The sequence below is a fragment of the Erythrolamprus reginae genome, chromosome 2 (assembly GCF_031021105.1).
Source record: "Erythrolamprus reginae isolate rEryReg1 chromosome 2, rEryReg1.hap1, whole genome shotgun sequence".
NCBI classification, from domain to species: Eukaryota; Metazoa; Chordata; class Lepidosauria; order Squamata; family Dipsadidae; genus Erythrolamprus; species Erythrolamprus reginae.
In genome coordinates this window covers 332,039,737-332,066,357 of record NC_091951.1, presented here as the reverse complement: position 1 = coordinate 332,066,357, position 26,621 = coordinate 332,039,737, and the positions used below count along the sequence as shown (strand labels likewise).

Sequence of the window (26,621 nt, the reverse complement as noted above, 5' to 3'; positions counted from 1 at the left end):
TGATAAAATTGAACGGGTCCAAAGATGGGCTACAAAAATGGTGGAAGGTCTTAAGCATAAAATTGATCAATGAACTCAATCTGTACAGTCTGGAGGACAGAAGGGAAAGGGGGGAAATGACCGAAACATTTAAATATGTTAAAGGGTTAAATAAGGTTCAGGAGGGAAGTGTTTTTAATAGGAAAGTGAACACAAGAACAAGGGGGCACAATCTGAGGTTAGTTGGGGGAAAGATTAGAAGCAACATGAGAAAATATTATTTTACTGAAAGAGTAGTAGATGCTTCTAGCAGACATGGTTGGTAAATCCACAGTAACTAAATTTAAACATGCCTGGGATAAACTAAGATAAAATACAGGAAATAGTATAAGGGCAGACTAGATGGACCACGAGGTCTTTTTCTGCCGTCAATCTTCTATGTTTCTAAAATATTACAGTCTAAAAATGCTCCATGCGCTTTGCACAGAACATTGAATAACTGGCAATGATAAAAAGCAGATCTTTGTTTTCTTACCTTTTTTCCGAGCTGTGTCATAAGGCAGGCTTGAAAAGGATCTTGCTGGACTGAAACCAACTTTGGCAAATGGCTTGCACCTCCCATGGAAACTTCAATAATTAATAAATAAATAAATAAATAAATAAATAAATAAATAAATTTACGAAAACAAATACAGTGATCCCTCGATTAGCACGGTCTCGATTAGTGCGAAACGCTACAACACGGTTTTTCAAAAAATATTAATTAAAAAATACTCCACGGTTTTTTTGCTATACCACGGTTTTTCCCACCCGATGACGTCATACGTCATCACCAAGAGTCACTTCTCTGTCTCTTTCTCTTCTGTCATTCTCTGCTTCAATCATTTTCTCATTTCTCTTTTTTTCTCCCCTTTTTTCTATCATTTCTCTCTCTCTTTCTTCCTCTCTCACACTCTCTTCCTCCCTCTCTCATCTCTTTCTTTCCTTCTCTCTCTTTCCTTCTCTCTCCCCCCCTCCACTTGCCCACGAGAAGAAAAAAAGCAACCTCTGCCGGGCAGCTCCCCTTGTGCCCCCGCTTTGTGCCTGCCTCTTGTCCCTCTCTTTTGGGGATTTTTTTTTCTTTTCTGTCTGAGTGCGTCTGTGTGAGCGCGAGAGAGGGAGTGCGTGTATGTGTGTGTGTGTCTGTTGCGGCTTGGGCTGGTCGGCCTCGGAGGCGGGAGAAGGCGAAGAGGTAGCAAGCGGGGAACCCAGCGGGGTGGATGGCGGCGGCGGTGTGTGTGTGTGTGGTGGCCGCCTTCAGCTTGGGGTCGCCGCCGGCGTGCTCGAAGGACGCGCCGCCGCCCGCCTTGGAGCCCTCGAAAGCCTCGTCGTCTTCTGTGCTCTGCTCGCCGCTGCTCTCCAAGCGGGGCGCAGCAGCTGGGAGCGCGCGCCTTTTCTCCCCTGCGTGGATCCTGGCTAGCCGTCGCGCCTCTCTTGAAGATGGGGAGCCTGGCGACGCGCTGTTTTCCCCCACCGAGGACAATCGGGGTAAACTCTTTTGGTTGGGAACCAACCGGCCCGGTGCTCTTTTGGCTCTCTTGGGGTTTCCCCTTTGCCTGGGCAGCAGGAAGACCCAGGGAAGGTTCCTTTGGCCGCCCAACAGCTGATCTGCTCCGCAGCGTGGCAGCAGCGAGGAGCCGAAGATGGGGTTTCCCCTTTGCCTGGGCAACGGGGAAACTCCATCTTCGGCTCCTCGCTGCTTCTGCGCTGCGGAGCAGATCAGCTGTTGGGCGGCCAAAGGAACCTTCCCTGTGTCTTCCCCGCTGCCCACACGACCCGAGTATAAGCCGAGGCACCAATTTTTGCCACAAAAACTGGGAAAACGTATTGACCCGAGTATAAGCCGAGGTTAGAAAATGCAGTGGCTACTGGTAACTTATAAAAATGGAAAACAATAAAATTACATTAATTGAGACATGTTTTAGAATATTTATTTTAAAGAAAACCAGTAAACTAGCTCTGTAAATTTAAAAGAGGGTAAACAAATTAACAATATTAACAATAAATTAAAAAGTAAAAAAAGTAGCTCGATCAGGAACAAAGCTAAAACCTAAGAGTTAAAATCCTTCAAAACTGGATTCCTTCTCATCATTAATTGGATTTACATTATTGTTCTGTTTTTATATATGCTGTGAGCCACCCTGAGTCCTTGGAGAGGGATTGCATACAAATCCAATTAAATAAATAAACAAACAAACAAACAAATAAATAAGTGTATCCAAAGAAGAGCTTCAGCATTAGCTGCTGTGAGGTTATCAGCATAGAAAACCAAATAGATAGATAGATAGATAGATAGATAGATAGATAGATAGATATAGATATAAAGATAGACAGACAGACAGACAGAAAAATAGATAGATAGATAGATAGATAGAAATAGATACAGATAGATAGATAGATAGATAGATAAATAGATAGATAGAAAGAAAAATAGATAGATAGAAAGATGGAAAAATAGATAGATAGAAATAGATACAGATAGATAGATAGATAGATAGATATAGATAGAAAGATAGACAGACAGACAGAAAAATAGATAGATAGATAGATAGAAATAGATACAGATAGATAGATAGATAGATAGAAAGAAAAATAGATAGATAGAAAAATAGATAGATAGAAATAGATACAGATAGATAGATGATAGATAGATAGATAGATAGATAGATAGAAATAGATACAGATAGATAGATAGATAGATAGATAGAAAGAAAAATAGATAGATAGAAAAATAGATAGATAGAAATAGATACAGATAGATAGATGATAGATAGATAGATAGATAGATAGATAGATATAGATAGAAAGATAGATAGACAGACAGATAGAAAAATAGATAGATAGATAGATAGATAGAAATAGATACAGATAGATAGATAGATAGATAGAAAAATAGATAGATAGAAAAATAGATAGATAGAAAGATAGACAGATAGAAAAAGAATTCCTGTCTAGCTCTGCCTCATAACACATTATTAGATCCTATCCAAGCAAGGACAGCAACTACCACAAAATACCATTTTTTAAACAGTTTAAATCCTTTCAAAGGAGGGGGAGGAGAATCTGACAGCAGGGGGCCTTTTTAATCCGACTAAGGGCAATGCAGAGAGAGCAAGGAATAGTTACTCACCATTGCTTTTTCCCCCTCTCGGTTGGAGCAAATGGCTGCCTCTTTTGCTTGAGCCAGGGAGAGGAACTACGGTGTGCGAGAGGGAACAAAAGCTGGTGCCTCCTCGCTCTGGCTCAAGCAATGGCGCCCTCGTGTGGTGACTTTGTCAATGACCCGAGTATAAGCCGAGGTTGTGTTTTTCAGCCCATTTTTTGGGGTGAAAAACTCGGCTTATACTCGAGTATATACGGTATATATAATATTTTTATAATTGCAATAATTATTCTAGAACCTTTTGAAAATACATAAACTGGAATATAACAGGCTGGTCGCAAGGCAAAGGGTTGAAGCATGAATGACTGCAGCCAGGTGTCAGCAAAAGAGTTTTAGGGAGCTGCTTTGCTTGGGAACAAGTGTTTGGAATCCTAATTTCTGTCTTTTGTTCCTCTTTCTGGTTTGGGCCCTTTGCTTGACTATCAAATTTGGCTTTCTGTGACTCTTAGAATGTATTGGGACTAGGCTAATGCTCTTTGGACGGTACCGGCATTTTTCAGGCAAGCATTCTCTGCTAAGCATTTGAATTTCTTTCCTGCTGACTTCTTAAACTGTCATAAATATTTCAGCTTCGGAATACCATGTCTGCATGTATGTGCCAGCAATTGTGAAACAGAACACCCCAAATAAGTCTGTCAGCCATCCCTCAGTACATTGTCATTGCTCCGACACTGGGAAGTTAAAATTAATTTAATTTATTAAATTTATAGGCTGCCCAACTCCTGATGGACTCAAATTAGTGCTCTAATTTGGCAATACTTTCCCCGTCCCCTAGAAATAAGAACAACTGTGCTCAGACTTGTGTCTGAGAAGCCCTGCACAATATTGTCACATGGGAAAATCTGAGAATGAAGCAGGAAAATTAATGACAATTCTACTTTATAGTAAGTTACCCTCCAGCAGAAGTGATGCGTGGCTGCTTAAAATCATAAGTTGGTTTTCTTCTAGATGATGGTTGATATTTACTGGAAGGGAGCTGTGCAGTGTCAGACAGCAAGTCATGCATCAGGCTGAGAGCTTCGTTGATTCTTAAGTTATGATGTTCAGATTGCACGATCCTTCAGAGAAAGCAAATTGGCCAGTTTAACTGCTAACCACTCAACAGTTGCATCTCTCTCTCTCTCTCTTTCTTTAACAAACATCCCTTCTAGGTTATTTAAAAGTGACATTATTCTGATTTTGCCTGTTCTATTTCCATATAAAGAACAAGATCAGAGACAAGAGGACCAAAAATATCAATATATTTAGCAACAACGAAAGAGGCAGGGAAAATCTGTAGAAAGTTTTTTGTTCATCTTTGCAAGCAACCAGGTTTGCATCAGTGATATATGTTATCTTAAAATATAGAAAAATGCATATATCCAAAAACAATATCCAAAAGATTCAAGTCTATAGCAGAGAGAATTTATCCACAGAATGAATACAGTAGAATTGTTTTATAGTGTCCCTAACACAAAGTTTATCTTTTAAATGGGTTTTAACAGTTCTAGTCAAAATTTTCCCAATATTTTCTTTCATCTCCCTGGGACATAGAACTCAAATGCTTTGTCTAAAAAAATATTTCATTCATAAAACTTGACAGACCAGTGAAAGATATATGGTGGAAATGTAGAGAATTTACACTTAATAGCTAAAACTGCCACATATAGTGGATTGAAAGTCTAGAAAGCTCCTGAAAAATAACATACTTATCTTTCTCCTTTTTCTTTTTCTGTTGTAGTTCAATCTCTCGTGTTGACAGTCCAAAGGGCTATAAAAATGCAAACAGATACAGTATATATATATATATATATCTCAATTATCTGGTCTGCAGTATTAACTGTTCTAATTGAGAACTGAGGGAACTTAGTATTATTCTCAGGAAATTTACTGATGAAATGCTGACTGTTTATTACATACATTGCTAGATTCTGCTCTGTAACAATTAACATTTGAAACAAGTAAGAGTACTGGAACCGAGTAATTTTACAGAGAAATAATTATTTGAATGTATTTTTAAAATTTATCTGTTTTTAAATTCTTTTTTTCCCCATTCTTCTTAGTCCCTGTTCCTTTGGACCATAACCATAACATTAAGATGTCTTTATAGAGTGACTAGCTAAATAGCCCTGCTCCGCTACAGAACTATGTGATCGAGCTTGATAAATCGACACTTACAGCTTGAAAATTAATGATCATTAGTTATGATCAGCTTCTCCTCTCCGGCTTGCCCCACAGAGTCTTCCCCTATCCTATTCCCTTCTCTCCCTTAGCCTTGGCCCACAGAATCCTCTCCATCCTATTGTTTCATCCAGCAGAATATTCCATCATGGTCTTACAGAGATTTTAAAACATCTGTTTTGACCCAGCGCCAAGGCCCTCAAGAATCAGATGCACACCACCGGATTAACTAATAAAGGTTTTACTATGTACAAAAGATTTATGCAGTTTGAATCATTTTGTAAAGAAGGTGAAATCTAGCAATAGTTTCACTGCACTTATAAAGTCTTAGCAGCTGGTCAGAGTTCCAGGAGTAGATAAATATAGCAAATAATTACTAGATTGCAGTAGGTTTCTTATCGCTGACCTACAGCCGGGAGCTCATCAAGAAAGCGAAGAATTTGATCCTTTTAAAGACAAGCCCAAAATAAAGGAGCGGAATCTAGATTTCAAGGATGAACGATGTTGTTCTCTATGCCGAAGCAACACATGACTCCCTCTTAAATAACCTGAGGGCATGGCTCAATAGCCAGCAGTGCTACTCATGAGTAAACCTCCTTCTCATGCCTGCGAATTCTAGCATCAAGGAGAGGCTCCTCCTCTTCTCCTGAATCACTCATGTCAGGAGGTGCAGAAGGCCCTGGTTGCTCTTCAGCCCCTGACACCACGTCCTCTTCGCTGTCAGTCTCAGATGGCAGGAACACAGGACGCCTTTACTGTGCCTCCATTTCTCAGAGTCCTCATGGTCCATCACTAATTGTACAAGACCCAAACGGGCCAAGACAACGTCATAAGGATTTTAGGAACCTAAAGTCACCTGGCACGACCTGTTATTCCTGGAGAATAGCTATTCCTTCTGAATCATGCTGTCAAAGATTGAGACCCAGAGAAATATTGAATTACACTCGCTTAGGTTTCTACCAGGGGTGGGTTCCAACTTATCTCACTGCTGGTTCACTTCCTCCTGCATTGTGTAGCCGCACGCATGTTTCGCCCACGTGTGCACAGTGCCAATTTTTTTTAAAATATCAAAAAGAAAAAAGCCAAAACAAGATAGCAACATACTGCTGGAAACTTGGCTTCTGTGTATGTGCAAAAGGAAAAAAATCCAGGAAATTAAAAAAAACCATTCCCCCCCCAAAAAGAGATGGTGGCATCCATGGACTGGCGCTGACAGAACCGGTTCTGTGACATCATCATGATGTCACCAGCAGCTTGCTACCTGTTTGGGCAAACCAGCCCAAACTAGGAGGAGCCCACCTCTGGTTTCTACAGCACATGGATGAATTTGAGGAATCCAGGGTTTTAAAACGTAAATCATGGTTCATATGAGTTATGGTTTCTTCTTTGCCAAATGGAAGCGGAGAAATTGATGTTCCTGTCTTCTCAGAATTAGCTAGAAGACTGTGGCCTTTGAGAATAGAGATATCCATGGGAAATATTCCCTTTCCTCTCTACTTGAACAAACAGAGCAATCCACCTCAATAGACCACGGTTTCAGGAAGGGTGAGTCTTGTGTAACTTGGATTTTTTTAGGTTTAGTGTCTTTTGTAAAATATAGCTACTCCGCTTCCTCTGCAGGTATCACGCTTGGACCGGAAGACAAAATAGTTTCTTGCTGTGATGATGGAGTCAGGGAAGGATGCGCTTAGCCATGTTTTGCAGACAAAAATAATGTTGAAAATGTCAGTGTTTAGTAGAAGGAATTAGGGCATTTTGTTAACTACACTTCTTGCATTGATGAGATTGCATTTGAGATTAGTATTTGATTAGATATCTTAGTATTGGATTGGATATCTGCTACACAGTCTTCCTCCACCCCATCCACATAGACCAGATTGTGTTTTTTAATACCTTCCCATGGTTTTTTATATTATTTATATTTTCTTATACTCTTTCTTTTATACTATTTCTTTTATTTATTTAACCAGAGAAAAACAGGTCCCATGCCTTTTTTGCTTGTTTGTTTTTGACAGCTGATGCACTGTATACAATTCAACGCAAATAGCCTTACCATCTTTCTCAAATGGAACGGGTTGTGCTCTTTTGCCCGTTTTTCAGACAGAGTTTGCATATATTCAGCAAGTCTTTCTTTTCGTTTTCTTTTCATCCAAGTATGTAACTCTTTTTTATCCTTCTCAACTTTATACGTCTGTTTATGTGTTATATTTGAAAGACTGAAATAACAAAATCAGAGTCGATAATTTTCTTACATCATGAATCTTAACTAAGATAGCAATAAATACCTTTAAGCATATTTTGCTACCAAATATATAATGATTCCAGTATTGTACTGTGGATATAAACTATTTCTGAATTTGTACTAACAGCCAGAAGTTGACAAAGCAATTATTATTTAAGAGGGAGGGGAAGAGAAACCAAGTCAAAGTAAAAATATTACACAATGCTGTAATTTACGGGGGTGGGGTGTGTGTGGCTACCATTCATACTTAAAGTCTTGTGTTTTAGAGATAAATATTGTCATTTAGAGATAAACATTAGTCCCAAGTATTTGATTGACTGGTGGAAACACTAGGTATGGAAACTAGCAATTTCATCTGCATTGATTCATCATAGTCTGTTTATCATCAGATTCATGTGAGGTGAACATTCCAGCCACTAGTAGTAGCCTACTACACAATTAAAGTTGAACAGTGACTCTTTGGTGCATCTACAATGAAGTTGGTTTCTTCATGTGTATATAACAAAAATGACTACAGGTAGTAAATTCATCTACTTCCTGTATTTTGCCTTATCCAAAAAACTACTGTTTATCAGATCTATACTCCTGGGTGCATCATACAACCTAACATATGCAGTTCAAAATTATTAAAAGTATCAATGGAAAAGTACCTGGCCAGTTTTTTAGCTTGAATTTCTGTAAGGCCGAGTTCTGAAGGAGAAACACCATTCTCCACTATAAGATCATTAATGATGTCCAAAACATCACTCAAGCCAGTGATTTGAAGGGGATCTTCTGAAATTCTATCAGGAAAAAAACCCTAATTAAATTGCTGCGAACTGGAAAGCTATTTTTAAAAATATACACAGAGATCGAATAATATCAGAATGAGACGTCTAAACCTTTTCACAAAACAATAACTGAAATATAAGGACAGATGCTATGAATATACAAGTGTGGACAAAAGATGGATTTTAATATTTTTCTCACACTACAGGTCATCTTTGCTTAACGTCTATTCATTCAGCAATCTTTTGAACTTATAAGGCACTGAATAAATGGATGTTACGGCTATTCCAGTGCCCCATTAGTCACATGATCAGAATTCAGGTTCTTGGCAACCAGCCTGCACCTACAATCAGAGCATGGATGCTCTGAATATCTCCGGAACCGCCTTCTACTGCACGAATCCCAGCGGCCGATAAGGTCCCACAGAGTCGGCCTTCTCCGGGTCCTGTCGACCAAACAATGTCGTTTGGCGGGCCCCAGGGGAAGAGCCTTCTCTGTGGCGGCCCCGACCCTCTGGAACCAACTCCCCCTGGAGATTAGAACAGCCCCCACCCTCCTTGTCTTTCGCAAGTTACTCAAGACCCACCTATATCGCCAGGCATGGGGGAACTAAGACACCTCCCCCAGGCTTTCTTATATTTTATGTTTGGTATGTAGGTGTTGTATGGTTTTTTAACAGTTGGGGTTTTTTATATAATTCTTATTATTAGATTTGTTCCATTGTCTGTACCGTTTTTTATTGTTGTTGTGAGCCGCCCCGAGTCTTCGGAGAGGGGCGGCATACAAATCTAATAAATAATAATAATAATAATAATAACAACAACAACAACAACAACTCTCCCACAACTCTATTCCTCTGCCTCTTTGGCTACCCTACATGTTAAATCTGAGCTACCTGACACACACATACACATGTCTGATATTGTCATCTTCTTCCTCCCACTGCTGACCTGGGTACCGGGACTAGGCCCTGGGATGGACACGGTGAGCTCGGCAGCACACGATCCGCCAAAGGGAGCTCGGAAGTGGCACTGGGGAAGAGCTAGCACAGGATAGGAGAAGCATAAGGGCTGCTGCTGGTAGGCCTCCAATGTGTGGGTAGATGAAAAAATGTGTGGGGGTGATTTCTGATTTCCAGACAGCTTCTCCATTGCTTTTGATTGTGGGAAGTTGGAAAAATATTAGAAATTATGTCATGACCATGGCTTGCTGCAATACCATAATCACGACTTGTGCATTGAGCATCCAGATTGTGATCCAATGACGTCAGGAAAGCAGTGATGGCTGAGAATCTCTGAACTGATTACAAATCCCACTCATTCAATGTCAGCGTTATCTTTAATAAAATGTAGTCTATAACAGTGATGGAGAACCTTTTATACACCGAGGGCCCAAACTGTGTGTACGGACATGCGCATGCAGCAGAGAGCCAAAGACTATCTGGCTGGTGGGAGGTGAGGCATACTAGCACTGGCAAGAGGTTAAGCTCTTTTTCTTTCATGAGCTTCTGTTTCGTCATTTTCAGGGAAACAGATGCTCACGAAAGAAACGCCACGGGGCTCTGAGCTGGGGCATCGGAGTGTTAGGAAAGTCCTCCAATATGACTCTCCCCACTTCAGTAAATGCTTCTGAAATATTTTCTCATACATACCTCTCATATTCCTCTTCCATTTTAAAACTAATATCTGCAAAAAGAAAAAACAGAAATCATCACTCACTTTTAGGGTTAAGAAAAATAAGCCAACTTTTAGTCTGGTTTAAAAATAAAATTGATTAAAATATCAATCACTCAAATAATATTTCCTTTCAAGCCAAGTCAAAGAATATTATGGGTCACTGATGAAGACTTCCTTCTGTGATAAAAACTAGCAAATAACATATTCTATAAACAACTAAAAAGATGGTTTACAAAATTACCAAATAAAATGCAAAACCCAAGAAAGAGTAGTACCAGAAAGCAACTCGTTGACCCTGGGATGTTTAGCAGCTGATACTGAAGGTGTATTTAAGGCAATGGAATCCTTTGAGTAATATTCTGCTTCTAAAAAGTCTTTTCCCTCTGCAAAATCCTCCACTGTTAAACGGGTTGAATAATGTTCTAGTTGAACGGAAGAAGAGAGTGAAACCAAAGTTAAAGGGAGTACCATATAAAAAGTTATGCGACCTTCAGGACAGAAGCTATGCTCCTCTCTTATAGCAAGTACAACAAAGAATTGAGTCCAAAACAGAGTTATAGGGGTGCTGATTGAAGCTGGAAGACTAAGTAACATTATAATGAAAGGTGGGAAAAAGCCATCTTCCATTGCAGTTTAATTCACAAAGGCTGGGGGAAGAGCTTCTGGCTGGGACTTGTGAGTCTGAGTAAGAGAAAAAGGAGAAAGCTAGCAGCCTGCACGCCATTAGGCACGCAAATCATATAACTATATCCCAAAAGTAGTAATAATACATTCAGGGTTAGTGCGCTTGAGACTGTGATTCTATTCTATTTCAAAATGATTGGCTTAGCTCAATGCAATACTCGTTTTACAGCTGGATTTCAAAGTACTCTTTTCAAATTTGGATACTGTTCTCTTTGTAAACAAATTACTAATCAATGTGGACAGATTACCTATCTAGAATCTCTAATCTGTGCCCTGTAAGCAGAAATCAGGTGCCAAATTCAGCCATTCCACTCTAATGATCTGCCACACTAAGAGCCCCCTCTACCACAACGATCCTGCAGGAGAAGGGCAGTATGGACAACTGCAGGATCTAGCAGGTGATCATAATCAGGTGACTATGATTGTAACAAGCCACAGTCCCATGATCATGATTTCTGACATTCCTTGCTGATTTCCACAAGCAAAGTTAATGGGGAATCCTGTAGAAACTGATAAATTGTAATCATATGAACTTAAGATCCCATCTCATGCTTGGGTTATGTTAGCAACTGAGACTGCTCAAATTGCCTTAAGTAAGTGATGCAATCAAATAATATTGTGATTTATGACTGCACTGCTTAGTGGTGGAAATTCTGATCTCCATCGAAATCTAAAACCAAAGTTCTCTTCTTCTCTTTATATCTACTAAATCTCTTCTATGTGTTCCTATTATGTAAAGGGAGATATATTCTGAATCACCTATTCCCTTCCATATCAAATTGATATACGGTCATAATATCTTCAACTCAACCCTTAATTAGCAAACTCACCTGCTTTGCAAAGCTCAACACCTGGTGCAAAGAACAATATGTCATCTTCTTCTTGCTCAGATGTCTCACTGGTATCTTTTGCTGTTTCCCCAAGCTGTAAAAAGAGATACTTGTGACATGCAGAACTTTTCATCTACATCTGTATATAATAAATATTATAATATATATGTCTTTTTCAAAGCTACTCTTTTCCATATCAATTATACACAAGTCTAAAGTTAACCCAAATATATTGAAAAAACATACAACTGTTAATATTTTTAAAAAATCTCTCCTTTGTTGATTTTTGTTCACATCTGCAGAAGTTTCTTTTATTAATTAGAAAGTATATCTTATGCTTTTAACACTGACTTTATTAAAGGTTATTATTTTTGCCAATATCTGTCCTCACAATGAAAGTAGCAATAAAATCCTACACTGTACATATTGGTTTGCATTTATTTTTTTTATTAAAATTGATTAAATTAATTATAATTGAATTGATTACTGATCAATGAAGTATTTTTTTCCAATCACAATAAATTCATTTATACCCCTAACTTTCAGTCAAAGTTTTCTAAGCAACTCATTACTAGCCAGAAAACTTAAGTCATATTGAAGACATGTGCCTTCTTCTCCAGTTGAAAGCACATATACCGGTAACTGCAATCTGTTTAAACACACACGTACACTTACACTCTATTACAAAGGGGAGAAGGATTTAAAATCACTTTAAAACATGAAGTGAAACATACCAATTTAGTAGTGCTATATTCTTTCTCAATGTTTTCGGCCAAATTTTGTAAGTGCGATAGTTTTCTATCCATTTCCTGTAGTTTTCCAGAAAAATGCTGTCTACTGATCTTTTGACCTAACTCTCCCGTGTAAATGGAAAAATCTTCATGAAGGAGACTTGAGGTAAGATGATCACCAGCAGTTTCTTCCTCTGTTATTCTTGGTAGTAGTGGAGGTAATTCAATTTCGAGGCTCTTTTCTTTCAAAGACAAAAAAAAAGTGCAAGAAATTTCCAAATGCAGCCAATTACAGGTAGTTTTCAACTTATAACAGTTCATTTTGTGATCGTTCAAGGTTACAACAGCGCTGAAAAAGTATGATCTTTTTTAGTTGTAAAAGTGGGCAAAACTCACTTAACATAAATTTTGGGTTAAATTGTGGTCCCAAGTTCCGGGTTTCATTAAAAGTCACAATAACATTTTATTTATCTACAACATTTCAAAGCCTCCCTCACAAAGTGCCCTCAAGCTCTCAGCATAGAGAGATACAGATGTTACATTCCTGTGAGGTTTTAACATGATCCCCTTCCCCACCTCCCAGCATAACCCTAAGTATATTTTGAAAGCAAATTATTACGAAACAAAAATTGTACATATTTACCTTGTCTCTCAAATTCATCTGGGGGTAATACACTGGTGATAGAGACTTTTGGATAATACAGCTTTGTACAAGCTGGGAATTCAGACTTCACAGGTTGTGTGACAATAGGTTGTGCAGCAAGCTCAGGTTTAACTGGCAAATCCTTGAGAAGATCACCAGACTCTATATCGGTCACACTGATGTATCTCTGTTCAGCCTACGCCATATATTAAAACAAACAAACAAACCAAACTGTAGGTAGCAAACAATGTAAAAGTATAAAATATTATTTCAGTGAAGAACTGAAACTTCCCTCCTCCCGCAACTGACAAATGTATTGAATAGTTTAGACCAGGGGTGTAAAATTTAATTGCATTGAGGACCACATCAGGGTTGCGTTTGATCTTGGGGGGAGTGGCCAGAGTGGGCATCACTTGTGTCGGGGGCGCCTGTGGGGGGTCTGAGCACTCTGCCAGCGGAAACGGCCTCCCAACTTTCATTTTCGGGTGGAAGTTCGCACACGGCCCTCCCAAGCTTCCTTTTCACTGACAGAGGATTGCATGAGGCCGTCCCAGCCAGAAACGGAGGTTAGTGTTCTGCCAGCGTGTGCCAACCGCCCGTAATTACAGGTTAATTAGTCCAAGCAGACACACACACACAATAGAAGGCAAATAAATGTTCTTTGTCAACAGAAGAGAAGAAAAAACTCCCTTTTAAACTTCAAAGGGATTTCTTGTAGCAACAAGGCACAGTTGAAATACAATACAAGAACGAAGTCCAATTATTCACTCAGTAACTGTGAAATTGGGTCACAGTTACTGTTGTCCAAACAGTGATAAACACTCACAATGAAGTATAATCCAAAGTCCAGAAATCCAGGAATCCAAACACACTCTTGAATACACTCAGGAAACAACCATTCACCTTGACAAACTACAATCAGATAATCTTCCACAACGGCCAAGCCAGCATGCTGTTATTTTTATCAGCAGCTCTAAATACTGGAGCCCCACCCAAACACAGGTGGCCTCTCTTATCTTCTGTAATATTTCTTAAGTTGTTCTCTCCTATGCATAACTCTATGCATGCGTGGGTCTGTCATACATTCCTGATCTGAATCCAGCAAAGATAAAGATGATTGATCTCCTCCTGAGTTGTCTGCCAAACCCCCCTCTTCCATGTCACCCACACTTCCTTCGTCAGAGGATAATTCGGTGGCAGACACTGTCGGGAGCAAAACAGGCATGTGGCATGTGGATGTTTCCCCCACATCCACCTCCACATTCCTTGGGGCAGGAGCTGGGCCAGAGCTAACCACAACAGTTAGGAGGCCATTTTTGGTGACAGAGGTACAGTGGGCCAGTCCTTCGCTGTTTTCAGGGTGGCCCCGCGGCCCAGATCTAAGCACCCCTCCTGCGCCGAATCTGGTCCTCAGGCCTTGAGTTTGACACCCCTACTTTAGACAGACGGCTGCATTTTCAGGAAACGTTTCTCATTGACTAACCAAATCAGATGACAATGGCAAAGGTGTCTCTGTAGTTGCACTGGATGACTTAGAGTTGAAATTCAACTCTGGCGGCAAAGTCTGAGGAACGCAAGCAGGTAACAGTTCTAAAGGAGAGGCAAACATGGTTAAAAGTCACCCAAGGTTAAGATGCAACTCCGAGAGCTGGAAAAAACCCCTATGATAGATAGTTTTTATAAGATTGAAAGATAAACAGCATTGCGATGAATCCTGAAATGCTAAAAATGTAATAGTAGAGCAAGACTTCTAAGACTTCAAACGTCATGTGTTTTTCTGAAATTCTTTTGTTAAGACCCTGGAGGCGTCTTACTGTTGTTTAAAGCGAATGGCGTGGTTTAATTACCATTTAGAAGTCAGAAATACAGGTACATACAAGAAAAAAAACATTGTGATGTGATCCCTAAGCTAAATTTACTTAAAAACAAATGAGCCTCACTTTATGAAAAAATACTAGAAAATCTTGCGTTTGGGTAGCTGCTTCTTTACCTCCTCCATGGTGACCTTTACCTTCTTCACAAAAGGGATTGGTTATGACTACAACTATCCAAAAGCATCCTGATCTTAACCTTTAATAAAGTCCAGTCAAGATAACAAGTATAAGTATTCTGCTTATCTCTAACAGTGGAAGAAAACTCTGAACATGTATTTTAAGTTCTAAAATGCAGGAATAAAACAAACACTAAGCATGCTTTGGATACACTAAATTCATATGCACATCCAAGTCATGAAATGTAAGTTTAAGTGCATGTTTAATATTACTATTCAAGAGCTCTATATTTTGTACAATAATCACAAGTTATGCAGCTAAGAGAACAGTAAGAATAAATCAATGACAGCATTATATAATATTAATAAAAACAGTAGGCCCTCATTCATTGAATAAAATATAATATTCCTTTGCACAATATTATAAAACAAGTATGTAATGTCTATTTTTAAATTTTAAAGACAGAGAAATTTAGTAAAGCATTTTCACAGAATAGATAAGCAGAAAGCACACCTGTTTCAGAAGCAGAAGGAGAAGCAGAAGGAGAAATGATTGGCTGATTTTTATTAGTTTCTGCAATTATTTGTTCTGCATCTGTTATAACATCCTGATGTGATTTTTCAACTTGATAGATGAGAAAAACATATAAAGTTAGAAAGCTTTAGCAGATAAACATTCTATTTTTTATATACCAGAGATGCTTCTGGGAATAATTAGATTTTATAAGAATTGTTGAGTGCCTTATGGATAAATTTAAAGTCAGGGAAAAAAAAAATCAATTTAGAGCCGCTTGTTTCTTGAATGGATGATCTACAGTATCTGATTTGAGGATGACTATTTAAAAATATCTCCTGCTTCCAGACAGGAAGATTGTTTTGATCAGTTAAAACAACAGGGAATTTCACAGGCAGTAGACTTTACAAAATAAACATTGTGTAGTTTTGTCATTTTAATCAAAATTGCCAAATGTTTGTTAATGGCTAAATTTCTAAACTCTCACATGATCTGGTCATTTTTGGCTTTATTTTATTTTATGGCTCCGTGATTCTTATAATTCCTATACAGTTTCATTCAGCCCCTCTTTAATTCACCCCTGGGGACAGCTTTGAGAAGAAAATAGCAATAGGAGAATAAAACTCAATAAAAATGGCTTCCCTCCCTCTTTTATGTCAGCTAAAGGCTCATAACTCAGGGATTGAAACTCTGGATCTCACAATGATAATATTTGTTTATTTCTGAAACACAGAATTTTGTGCTTCTTCAAAAATAATTTGAAAAAAACACACACCTGTTACAGACGCAGAACTTGAAGAAGAAGTGACTGGTTGATTCCCAACAGATTTATCAATTAATTCTTCTGATACAGTTTGTGTATTCTGAGATGATTTCAGAACTTTATTCCCATGAGAAAAAGATAAGATCAAGATGAATCAAGAAGAGATTGTATCTGGCTAAATTATTATAAAGGCACTTATTCAAGAGTGAAAAGTTAGATAATTTTGCAGGGCAGAGCAAATTTGAAATGCAGAAATGAAAGTGTTTGTATGGGCATTTATCTTACACAATTATTACTTTGTAATCTACCATCCTACACAACTGTTACTTTGTCATCCACTATTGTACACAATTGTTACTTTGCAATCTATCAATCAATTTTATCTGAAAAAATGGACATACATTTGTGCTCTTAGAGTACGCTATTAGTAGGAAACTATTTCATTTTCAAAGCTTTACAAAAAGAGTCATAATAATTTCTTGCAAGAGTTTTACCGGTGTCTGTATTTGTGCTAACATTCTGCAGATCTGCTGTATTTGTGCTAGCATCCTGAAGATCTGCAGTCTTTTTTCCTACGGAAGCCAGGTAATGTAGTGCCGCTGAAGAAATATATGCATCTGATTCTAAAATAAATAATATTATATGATTCAAAAACAAAAATACTATTTCATAACCTACTGTCACTTCAACCATTTGCCTGAAACTGGAAATAATCTGGTTATCTGCTCAAGGGGGGCAGGGAGGTTATGAAGAATATGAGCAGTGCCCATATTTAGCTTCTTTCCTCTACAGGTCTGCCTACCAATTGTGTCTGTCACCTGTATTCCCCCTCCCCCCTAATTTTCTAATGCTGAAAACAAGTATATGGGATCTGAGAGCAACCCTTCTGATACTTCTCAGAACACTCGTCTTGACATACCATTGTTCCGAAGCACGTTGAAGTCAGTAGAGCTCAATTTTGCAGTGTGAGAGACTGAGAGAGGAGAGGGAGATGGATTAAATTAAGAGACACGAGATAATAAAGCTTTACTATCAAATGCTAATTCCTCCCAAACCTGGCTGTATTTATGTTCTATTCAATCACCCAGAAGCTTCCCATCCACTGCCTGTGAAGGGAGTTTAATTACTTTAGCTATAGCAATAAATCTGGGAACTACAGCCAATTTTCAGAAGACATTATATGCATCCTCATTACAAGAATAAATAAATCTGCATTTTCCTGTTCCGTCCAAACAACTAGCTGATCAGTTGAGGGTGAGAAGAGAATTGCCTTTCCTTGTTGAAGAAACATGGGAAGGATTTTTCTTTCCCATCAACAAAGGTAGTGGGCCCTCACTCCTCATGTTCAAGAAGCTTTCTAATTATAAACAGAATGGGCTCTAATGATGATGATCTTTAATTTAACCTATGATTGAAATTACTATGTACTGTATCTATTTTTATGTTTTATAGTCTGTATTAGGGTGATGCATGGACCAAAAAATGGGATATAAATTCAATACAGGCATAAATAATAAACAATCATTCACAAGCACAATTGAAACACATAGGACTCTAAGCCAGAACCTGTTTGAAAATGCATCTCTTATACGCAATAACATTATCAGTAAAAATAACTTAAATGTAGAGGCCAAGACAGATTTCTGAAAGTTTTCCATGAATCATTTGAGCAAAGATTAAGGGCTACTAGTGAGAAATTCTATATAGGCAGTGATGGGCTACCAAAACTTTTACTACCACACTGTGGGCATGGCTTATGCATTTTGTTTCAACATCTTTCAGTGCAAATTGGATGCTCTGGGGTGGAGCTCCAAATTTTGCTACCGGAACTGCATTCCTGACCATTCCCGTAGGAGCCCATCACTGTATATAGGTAACCATTTTGCCCTTCAAGAAAAATATAAAACTGTGATATCCTGGAAAGAACATTCAATCTTTCAAAACAATTTTGCTGAAAAAACTTACTCAGTAATGAATTGGCATCACATGGGCCAGCAATTAATTCATCTTGGGATTCCTAAGGCAAGAACAAGTATGATTAAATGTATACAAATGATTTAATGTTAGTAATACTAATAGAATTTTTCAGTATATATTGTTAGAGAACAAGAAGATTAAGCAAGATTTAATTAGTCCCAGACAAATAAAACAAATTCAGAATTTAAAATTCAGAAACACCAGTAAAATACAACATTTAAAATACAAACACACACACATCCTGTCAAATCTGAAACAAGGTGCTGAACAAGGGAAGAAAAGGTGCTGAACAAGGGAAGCTTGTGAAATATATCTGGGGGGAAGGATATATGTAAGCAACTTCCAACCTTCCCAGCTGGTTTCACCATTGACTTTATTGTGGGAAGTTGCCATGGAGGATCACAAATTGTGATAGCTTGATTGTAAGATGCTGTAATCGTAAATGTCAACCAAGCACTCAAATCAAAATCATGTGACCATGGAGATGTTGGAATGGCTGAACTTCAAGGATTGGCCATAACCTCCACTCATTCAGCACTTCAAACAATTGCTGAATGAGTGACAACTTGTATGCTTTTCAAATAACAAATTACCTAGTTACCATTTTCTGTAGCATATCATCCCACTGCATTTAATCTGCTTCTGTGAGTCCCATCATGTCAAAAGCAACGTAAAGCGAATATATGAAGCTGTCAAGTTTATAGTTTTCTCAATTTGGAGTCTACAAGATATATTTGATGCTCCTTTCTTAACTAAAGAAGGTTGATAGAATGTTTTCTTGTAGAACTATTGTGTATTGACCATATTATATCCATCTTTACAGACAAATAGGTGTTTTTTCTGGAACATTAGCAAACAGAAATCAATTCCAGAGTGAAAATGAATGACTGAGAAAAAAGTGGACTAGTGCATTATTTAGTCCACTTTATTTTTTCCTATATTTTATTTTAAAACCAAACAATATAATGAAGATAATTCTCAATTAACGTTTTCTTATTGCTTGCCTTTGTTGGCTTTGCAGCATCAGGAAGAACAGAAGAATCATCTTGTTGATTAGTCGCAACGCTTTTGATTTTTTCCTCCTTCTCTTTGATCTGATTTTCAATACGTCTCTTCTGTCTAGTGTGATAATAATAGAGAAATAGGTTGCTTGAAAAATTCCAAGAATGCTCCAGACTCAGTCCTATTCATCCGGCATAGGGCCTCCAAAGCAGAACGATAGTTTTACTTATATACAAATTCCTTGTGTGTCCAATCAAACTTGGCCAATAAATAATTCCGTTCTATTCTATTCTATTCAGGAAGATGGTGCTAGATATATAAGTTGGTAATACAAGAATGGAATTAACTATATCAACTATCGGGTCACCCAGAAATGTAATCAATATTTTTATGGAGAAACTACACCTGCTCTAATTGCAGCATTTGTTATCTTACAAGAAATGTTCTTCTCTTTTTAGTGTAAGAACTAATGCAACTGTGATCAGATTTTGGTACACAGGATTAAACGTTTGGTCTTTACCTTTTCTTACTATTCCTCACTTGTCTTGTTTCATTTAGTTTAATATTAGGTCTCAATAACTGCATCTGCTTGGGATGGTCTTTCTGCTGAGGGTACTGAACAAAATGCTGGCTTTGTTCAAATGCAATCAGCTCTTGCATGGGAATAAGTTTCGGTGTCTGAATATGTTCATAAAACAGAAGACATCATAAATAAATTCAAGTTCAATATTTGGGGAGCAAATAAATTAATTTATGAATTTGAATGAAAGGGCTGTTATGACATCTACATTAAAATAATACACATAATTTATAAAACCATTACCTTGGTTGGTGGAGTTAAATTACAATAAAGCAATGGTAATCCTGTCTGTCTAAGGGGTGGACTGCAATCTCTGTGTTTTGTTGTAAATGAACTTGGTGAACATTTGGATTGAGGACTGGTCTTCAGATATGGCAAAGGAATTCCAGTAAAAGGCCCGTATGCTTGATGTGGATTGATTTCATTGTCAACCAATGGCTGTTCTGCCCTCAGACGTTCATGGAAGGGTTGTAATAATGCTGAATCTTCCTTTTTTCCATATTCATCTACAGGAAACTGTTTGGAAATCCCTGTCTTGATCGGTTCTGCCCAACGCTTTGTCTGCTCTTGTGCCTGGTTTATAACATTTTGATCATAACGGTTCAAGTTTAGATGTGCTTCTGTCTCAGTTGTGGGTTCTGACATCTGTAAATTGGGAGGATTTTGTGCCAGAGAAGGTGGAGGACCCCAAGCTTCTCTTGGTCCTGAGGATGGTCCAGAAAATCTGCGTGGAATTACTGGGCTGAAATTAAATGCCTGTAATTGATAACTTGTTTTTAGCTTAAGCAAAGGAAATCCCTCTGCATTATTTAAGGGGTTTCCCATTGGAATAACTTTTGGTTTCTTCTCAGCATTTAGGGGAATAGACAACAGAGGGAATGGTCTGGCTGGATTGTGATGAGGTGAGCTTTGAAGTGGCAGCATTAATCTTGCACCAACAGACTGACTCTCTTGTAAAACTGAATCATCATTCATGTGAACAGATATCTAAATAAGGAAAAAGATAACAATGTAAGGCTTTATTATTATAGTACTACGTGATTATCACATTCAACAATGTGTAATATGAGCTTTAAAAACTTTAAAAGTCTCAGCAACTCACTGTTTTATTTCCATCCTGGTTCTGATCAGGTAAGTTCTTTTCTTCCTGAGAACTGTTATTTTTCTGACCAACATTCCAACTGTTTTCCAGAGTTGCTATCTGATGGTCAGCAGGGTTTTGAACACCACCTACTGGCTGCATGGGGGGAGATCGATGGATATTATTCGCTTCTGTGTTTGAAGCCCAGTTTCTTTCTAATGGAAAGGGTTGAGGTTGCTGCATCTGTGGTAATGTATTCGGCAAGTTGGCAAATCCAACTATTTGCATAAGGCTCAGATAGTTAATCTGCTGTAGCTGGAATATTAGAAATTAAAACAATTTACTAAAAATGTGTCTTAGCTATAATCTATTACCGAAAATATTAGCAACTATGCAGCTTATCATATTAAAATAGGTAAAAGCCAAAATATCATCCTTCTTCAATAGTCACATTGTTATGATCCTTGCATCAAGTTGCAGGAAAAGTGACCAGTAATTTAAGAATAGGAGATACTTTTAAGGCAGTAAAGCTATGAGCCAGATAATACCAAATATACTGCTCAAAAAAATAAAGGGAACACTCAAATAACACATCCTAGATCTGAATGAATGAAATATTCTCATTGAATACTTTGTTCTGTAAAAAGTTGAATCTGCTGACAACAATATGAAATTGATTGTCAATCAGTGTTGCTTTCTAAGCGGGCAGTTTGATTTCACAAAAGTTTAATTTGCTTAGAGTTATATTGTGTTTTTTAAGTGTTCCCTTTATTTTTTTGAGCAGTGTATTTTATTCCACATAGCCACATTAGGCATAGTTTTAACTTATATTTGAAGTACAGGTAGCATGTTTGTAGAATTTTCATTGTCCTTTACTAATCTGTAAAATATTTTCCACTATTCAGAAGCCAATTACTTGTGTCACATTTCCAGTTGTACATTTAATGCACAGAAGGGTAAATAGGATTGTTCCAAATAGTCTTACTTGCAGTTATACCTCTAATCTAAGATTATTTGAAGAATAAAGAAACTCTGGCTTCAAACAAGCAGAAATGTGCTATTCGTGGAAGCATTACCGAATTCGTCTGACATGATTTCTTAAGACGTTTAATCATCAACTATTCTCTTTCCAGTTTAGCCATCAGCTAAAATAACCAAACAAATACCCACCCACCCCCGCCAAGTTTGATCCTGTCTAATTTTCAAGGTGGGTCATAGTTGGCTGATGCTGCCAACTTCTGAGGCATACTATAGGTGTAGAACTGCATTGGGCAAAATATTTTAAATATAATTAGCTATTTTAAGCTTACTGGAAAAATTCTGAATTCAAAGTAGGCTTTTCTGGACTTGAAAAATTTCTAACAAGGTGGGAATGACCTTGGAACAATTTGGTGAGATTTTAACAGTCTAGTTCAGTGATGGCAAACCTTTTTTGGCTCGGATGCCCTCCCCTCATGCATGAACACATCTCCTGTGCTGCCCCCACGCATGCGCACAACCTCCTCATGCAGCCCCACACAAACATGCACACAGCCCTCACTGAAGCCTTGGGAGGTCCAGTAGGCCCGTTGGGCTGGTTTTCGCCATCCCTTGAAGCTTGGGGAGTAAAAACAGCCAAAAGGAAGGGGAAAAAAAAGTCAGCTGGCCACCAAGCGCATGCATTCTGGAGCTGACATATGGCCCCACGTGCCATCTGTGGTACTTGTGCCATAGGTTCACCATCACTGGTCCAGTTCAAACACAAAATATTTCAAACTCAGAATGTTACATTTTCACCTGAATCAGCCTAAACATTTCATCTTGTAGCATTTGCCCAACAACCTCTGAAGTGTTCGGTGGTTGTGCTGTCGTTTCTCTAGCAACCATTTCTGTTTTTACACCAGTGTCATTTGAAGGAATGTCGGACACTTCTGGGAAGGAAGACTGATCATCTGAAACAATGACGTCTACACTGCAGAGATGAAAGGGGAAATCAGATGTGATAAACAGAAAAATCAGGTGTCTTAACTTTTTTCTTTCAGTAAATCTCTAATTTATACAGAATCTAGTTCTGTAGCACTGTACACTAGGTCTGAAATAGCAGGGGCAAGCCACTCCAAGGAAAATTGCACTTTTAGGATGTACTGTAATTTGTTAATGTTTGAAAAATATGAAATAAATAGTTCCTCAGAGGGGATCATAGGAGTATCTGACTTTCTGAAATAGCTATTTATGAGCAATCTCTAAATAGCAAAAGGCATGAAAATCTATTTGCTTTGAAAGTCGAGCTGTGTAAGATGCATACTGTTAAACCCAGATATAAAATTACAAGAGGAGCATGAGACAATAAACTTCCATTACATCTGATATCTCCTCATTATTTATATTTCTCCTTATTTAGGGATTTTTCTCCCTCCTCTCTGAAGTGACAGTGACATTCTTTTGAGCATTCTCAAATTCTCCAATTACTCTTTCATAAGTCAACAATAATCTCTCCTCTTCAGATGCAATTTCAGGAAGATTATAATAATTAGCAATTCCCCCATCTGGAATTATTATTATTCAAACATTCCACTTTAGGATAGGAATTAAGTACTGGCACCTCTCCCATGTACTTAAATACCTCCCAGGCTTCCTGGGACTTCCTAGTTCTTCCAAGGAAGAACCTAAGGCTAAGCACCATGAACTAATGGCAATGGGTTAAACTTCAGAAATAGTGATTTTTAAATTTTTAAACTAATAGTAAAATGCTAGAAATTAAGAGAATGGGTTAGGGACAGAATTTCATAAATTTTAGAAAATAATTTAGTAACATTAACCTAATTGTTTCTGCCTTCTTTTCAGAACAAAATGAAAGGAGAAAATCATTGGGAATGGGATCTACTTCACCTGTAACACTGGAGATACAAAGAGAAAAACATGTTATATCTTTAACATGCATTAACTCTCAATTTGAATGAATGTGAATGAATTTTAAATAAACAATTTAAATTAAAAGTTTCAAATGTATTACTTACTATTCATTCTTTATCACAGCAGTAAGCTTTTTTGAACACACTGTTTTAAACAAACATTGTTACCCTGTGCACAACTTTGGACTGTTTACAACTTGTCTCTGTAACCAGTAGTAACTAAGTCAAGGAAACATCTTGTCAACATCAAAGTGACAAGAATGCTAGGTTGAAATAATAAAAGGTAACTGCTCAAGAAAGAAAGAAAGAAAAGAAAAGGAAACCAGTACTGTACTAGTAAGATCAAAAGTTAATATCTAAAGGGAGTTTCTATATACTTTTCTTTCAAAGGATCAAATTATTCAATTAAATAATTTGCAAAAACATCATTAGTTACGGAAAAACAACTTAAAGAGGATAAAATTAACAAACAGCAATTTTATGAATCATTTTTGGAATATGTCTGATTATATATCAATATTGTTAATGCCATGTTAATACAGTGATCCCCCGGTTATTGCGTCCCCAACCATTGCGAACAGGGTAATTTGCGATTTTTGAACCCGGAAGTCAAAACACCATCTACGCATGCGTGCCCTTTTTTCTATGGGCACGCATGTGTAGATGGGGCCCGGCAGATCAGCTGCTGGGCGGCTTCCCTGGGTCTTCCCCCTCTTGCTGGCGGGAGGGCGAGCAGCGGGCATCAGCAAGGAGTTTCCCCACCGCCCACGCAAACTCCTCGCTGCCGCCCGCCCTTCGCCCGCCCACGCCGTTCATTCTCGCCGCTTTCGAGCTGAGTCCTGAAGCGAATTCGCTCCAGGACTCAGCTCGAAAGCGCCGAGAGCCAGCGTGGACAAGCCGTTCGCTGGCGCTGGCTATCGGCGCTTTTGAGCTGAGTCCGGAAGCGAATTCGCTCCAGGACTCAGCTCGAAAGCGCCGAGAGCCAGCGCGGACAAGCCGTTCGCTGGCGCTGGCTATCGGCGCTTTTGAGCTGAGTCCGGAAGCGAATTCGCTCCCGGACTCAGCTCGAAAGCGCCGAGAGCCAGCGCGGACAAGCCGTTCGCTGGCGCTGGCTATCGGCGCTTTTGAGCTGAGTCCGGAAGCGAATTCGCTCCCGGACTCAGCTCGAAAGCGCCGAGAGCCAGCGCGGACAAGCCGTTCGCTGGCGCTGGCTCTCGGCGCTTTTGAGCTGAGTCCGGAAGCGAATTCGCTCCCGGACTCAGCTCGAAAGCGCCGAGAGCCAGCGCGGACAAGCCGTTCGCTGGCGCTGGCTATCGGCGCTTTTGAGCTGAGTCCGGAAGCGAATTCGCTCCCGGACTCAGCTCGAAAGCGCCGAGAGCCAGCGCGGACAAGCCGTTCGCTGGCGCTGGCTCTCGGCGCTTTTGAGCTGAGTCCGGAAGCGAATTCGCTCCAGGACTCAGCTCGAAAGCGCTGAGAGCCAGCGCCAGCGAACAGCTTGTCCGCCGCCTGCCTGCCCGCTAGCGAGGAGCCGAAGATTGGGGGCGGCGCGGCTATTTTAAAATGTCGCCGCCGGCATGGGGGGCTTGCCAGCACCCCCCGGACCCCCAACCCGGGTTTGGGGGGCTGCTAGGAAGCCCCCCATGCCGGCGGCAAACAGCCGCGCCGCCCCCAATCTTCGGCTCCTCGCTAGCGCTGTGGGAGTAAAAACACCATCTGCACATGCGCAGATGGTGTTTTTACTTCCGCAGCGCTACTTCGCGAAAACCCGCTCGTTGCGGGGGGTCCTGGAACGGAACCCTCGCAACGAGCGGGGGATCACTGTATGTAAATACACCGTATATTAGTGGTATATTAAAATACACAGCTCTCATCAATAGATGTTACATTGTAGGTACAAAAGGACAGAATCCAAACATGGAAGAATAATTGTTCTGACCTCTTCATTTCCCAAGCACCCAACAGTACTTTGAAGTAAAAGGCAAAATTTCTGTCATTTTTACTTCCTGGTCTACTTCTAGATTCCTGTGGGGTTCAGAAGATTCAGGAAAATAAAGATTCAATCTAGAAGTACTTCACTGTGAAGCGCTCATGGCCATTAAAATGATATATTGTTATTTATTAGGAACACCACCACCCCAAAAATATATATATCAGCAAATATATGGATATAGATCAGGGCTTTTTACTGCTTATATAGAACAAAGCTGTGGAAATTCTTATACATACTTGTAATAATTAGCAAATAAAAATAAAGCAAAGAATTAAAAAGCTAGACCAATACCGTATACTGTATAGAGCATTAATTTCTCTCACCCATCTAGTTTTGTACATTTTCTCTCAGATGTTTCCATTAAAGGTTCATCCTGTTGATATTCTATTTTTAATTCGGAGAGATTTAATGTTTCCATTAAAAGTTCATCCTGTTCATATTCTATTTTTAATTCAGAGAGATTTAATGTTTCCATTAAAGGTTCATCCTGTTGATATTCTATTTTTAATTCGGAGAGATTCTGTGATTTAAGGAGTATTTAAGCATATATTAATATGGTATCATTCTACCACTTTAAAATGATAAAATTTACTATTTATGTATTCCATTAATACTGTCAGCCAATTGTTGGAATTTCATAAATGATCAATCCTGTAATGATGACGTACAGCCGAGGTTATTTTATTATATAAGCTTTTATAAAAAAAACAAGCTTGAGTAATGTGTTTTGGATGAGGGGAGGGAAACCTAAGGACCCCTTTCAGTCTGTTATATAAGGGCTAAATTTAAAAAAATGGAATTTAGAAAAAATGGAGCGAGAGCCAGAAATAAAACATCTGCAAATGTTAATTTCTAATCTGTACTATATTTTATTAAATAAAACTTTACTGGAGACCCTCAGAGAACACCAATTAAATG

General features: G+C 38.8%; 1 protein-coding gene and 1 long non-coding RNA gene across 3 annotated transcripts in view; one reads left to right on the top strand and one right to left on the bottom strand.

The window, feature by feature from the left end:
• Window positions 1–26,621, bottom strand: part of CPLANE1 (ciliogenesis and planar polarity effector complex subunit 1) — a 78,492-nt gene that overhangs the window by 6,823 nt on the left and 45,048 nt on the right. For both annotated transcript variants that reach the window (XM_070743431.1, XM_070743432.1), the window contains exons 32-54: window positions 26,027–26,223; window positions 23,621–23,698; window positions 22,599–22,773; window positions 20,844–21,137; window positions 19,985–20,728; window positions 19,682–19,839; window positions 19,164–19,278; window positions 18,148–18,199; window positions 17,102–17,155; window positions 16,677–16,805; window positions 16,195–16,299; window positions 15,420–15,530; window positions 14,399–14,505; window positions 12,916–13,111; window positions 12,276–12,514; window positions 11,542–11,635; window positions 10,303–10,449; window positions 10,003–10,036; window positions 8,234–8,365; window positions 7,395–7,557; window positions 4,870–4,931; window positions 4,075–4,239; window positions 515–606 (exon numbers count right to left, since the gene is read on the bottom strand). In XM_070743431.1, coding sequence (XP_070599532.1) covers window positions 515–606; window positions 4,075–4,239; window positions 4,870–4,931; window positions 7,395–7,557; window positions 8,234–8,365; window positions 10,003–10,036; window positions 10,303–10,449; window positions 11,542–11,635; window positions 12,276–12,514; window positions 12,916–13,111; window positions 14,399–14,505; window positions 15,420–15,530; window positions 16,195–16,299; window positions 16,677–16,805; window positions 17,102–17,155; window positions 18,148–18,199; window positions 19,164–19,278; window positions 19,682–19,839; window positions 19,985–20,728; window positions 20,844–21,137; window positions 22,599–22,773; window positions 23,621–23,698; window positions 26,027–26,223 — 3,643 coding nt within the window. The remainder of the gene's footprint in view (window positions 1–514; window positions 607–4,074; window positions 4,240–4,869; window positions 4,932–7,394; window positions 7,558–8,233; window positions 8,366–10,002; window positions 10,037–10,302; window positions 10,450–11,541; window positions 11,636–12,275; window positions 12,515–12,915; window positions 13,112–14,398; window positions 14,506–15,419; window positions 15,531–16,194; window positions 16,300–16,676; window positions 16,806–17,101; window positions 17,156–18,147; window positions 18,200–19,163; window positions 19,279–19,681; window positions 19,840–19,984; window positions 20,729–20,843; window positions 21,138–22,598; window positions 22,774–23,620; window positions 23,699–26,026; window positions 26,224–26,621) is intronic.
• On the top strand, window positions 22,732–23,798 carry LOC139162737 (uncharacterized). The gene is made up of 2 exons (XR_011558371.1): window positions 22,732–22,820; window positions 23,646–23,798. It is a non-coding gene; the product is annotated as an uncharacterized lncRNA (long non-coding RNA).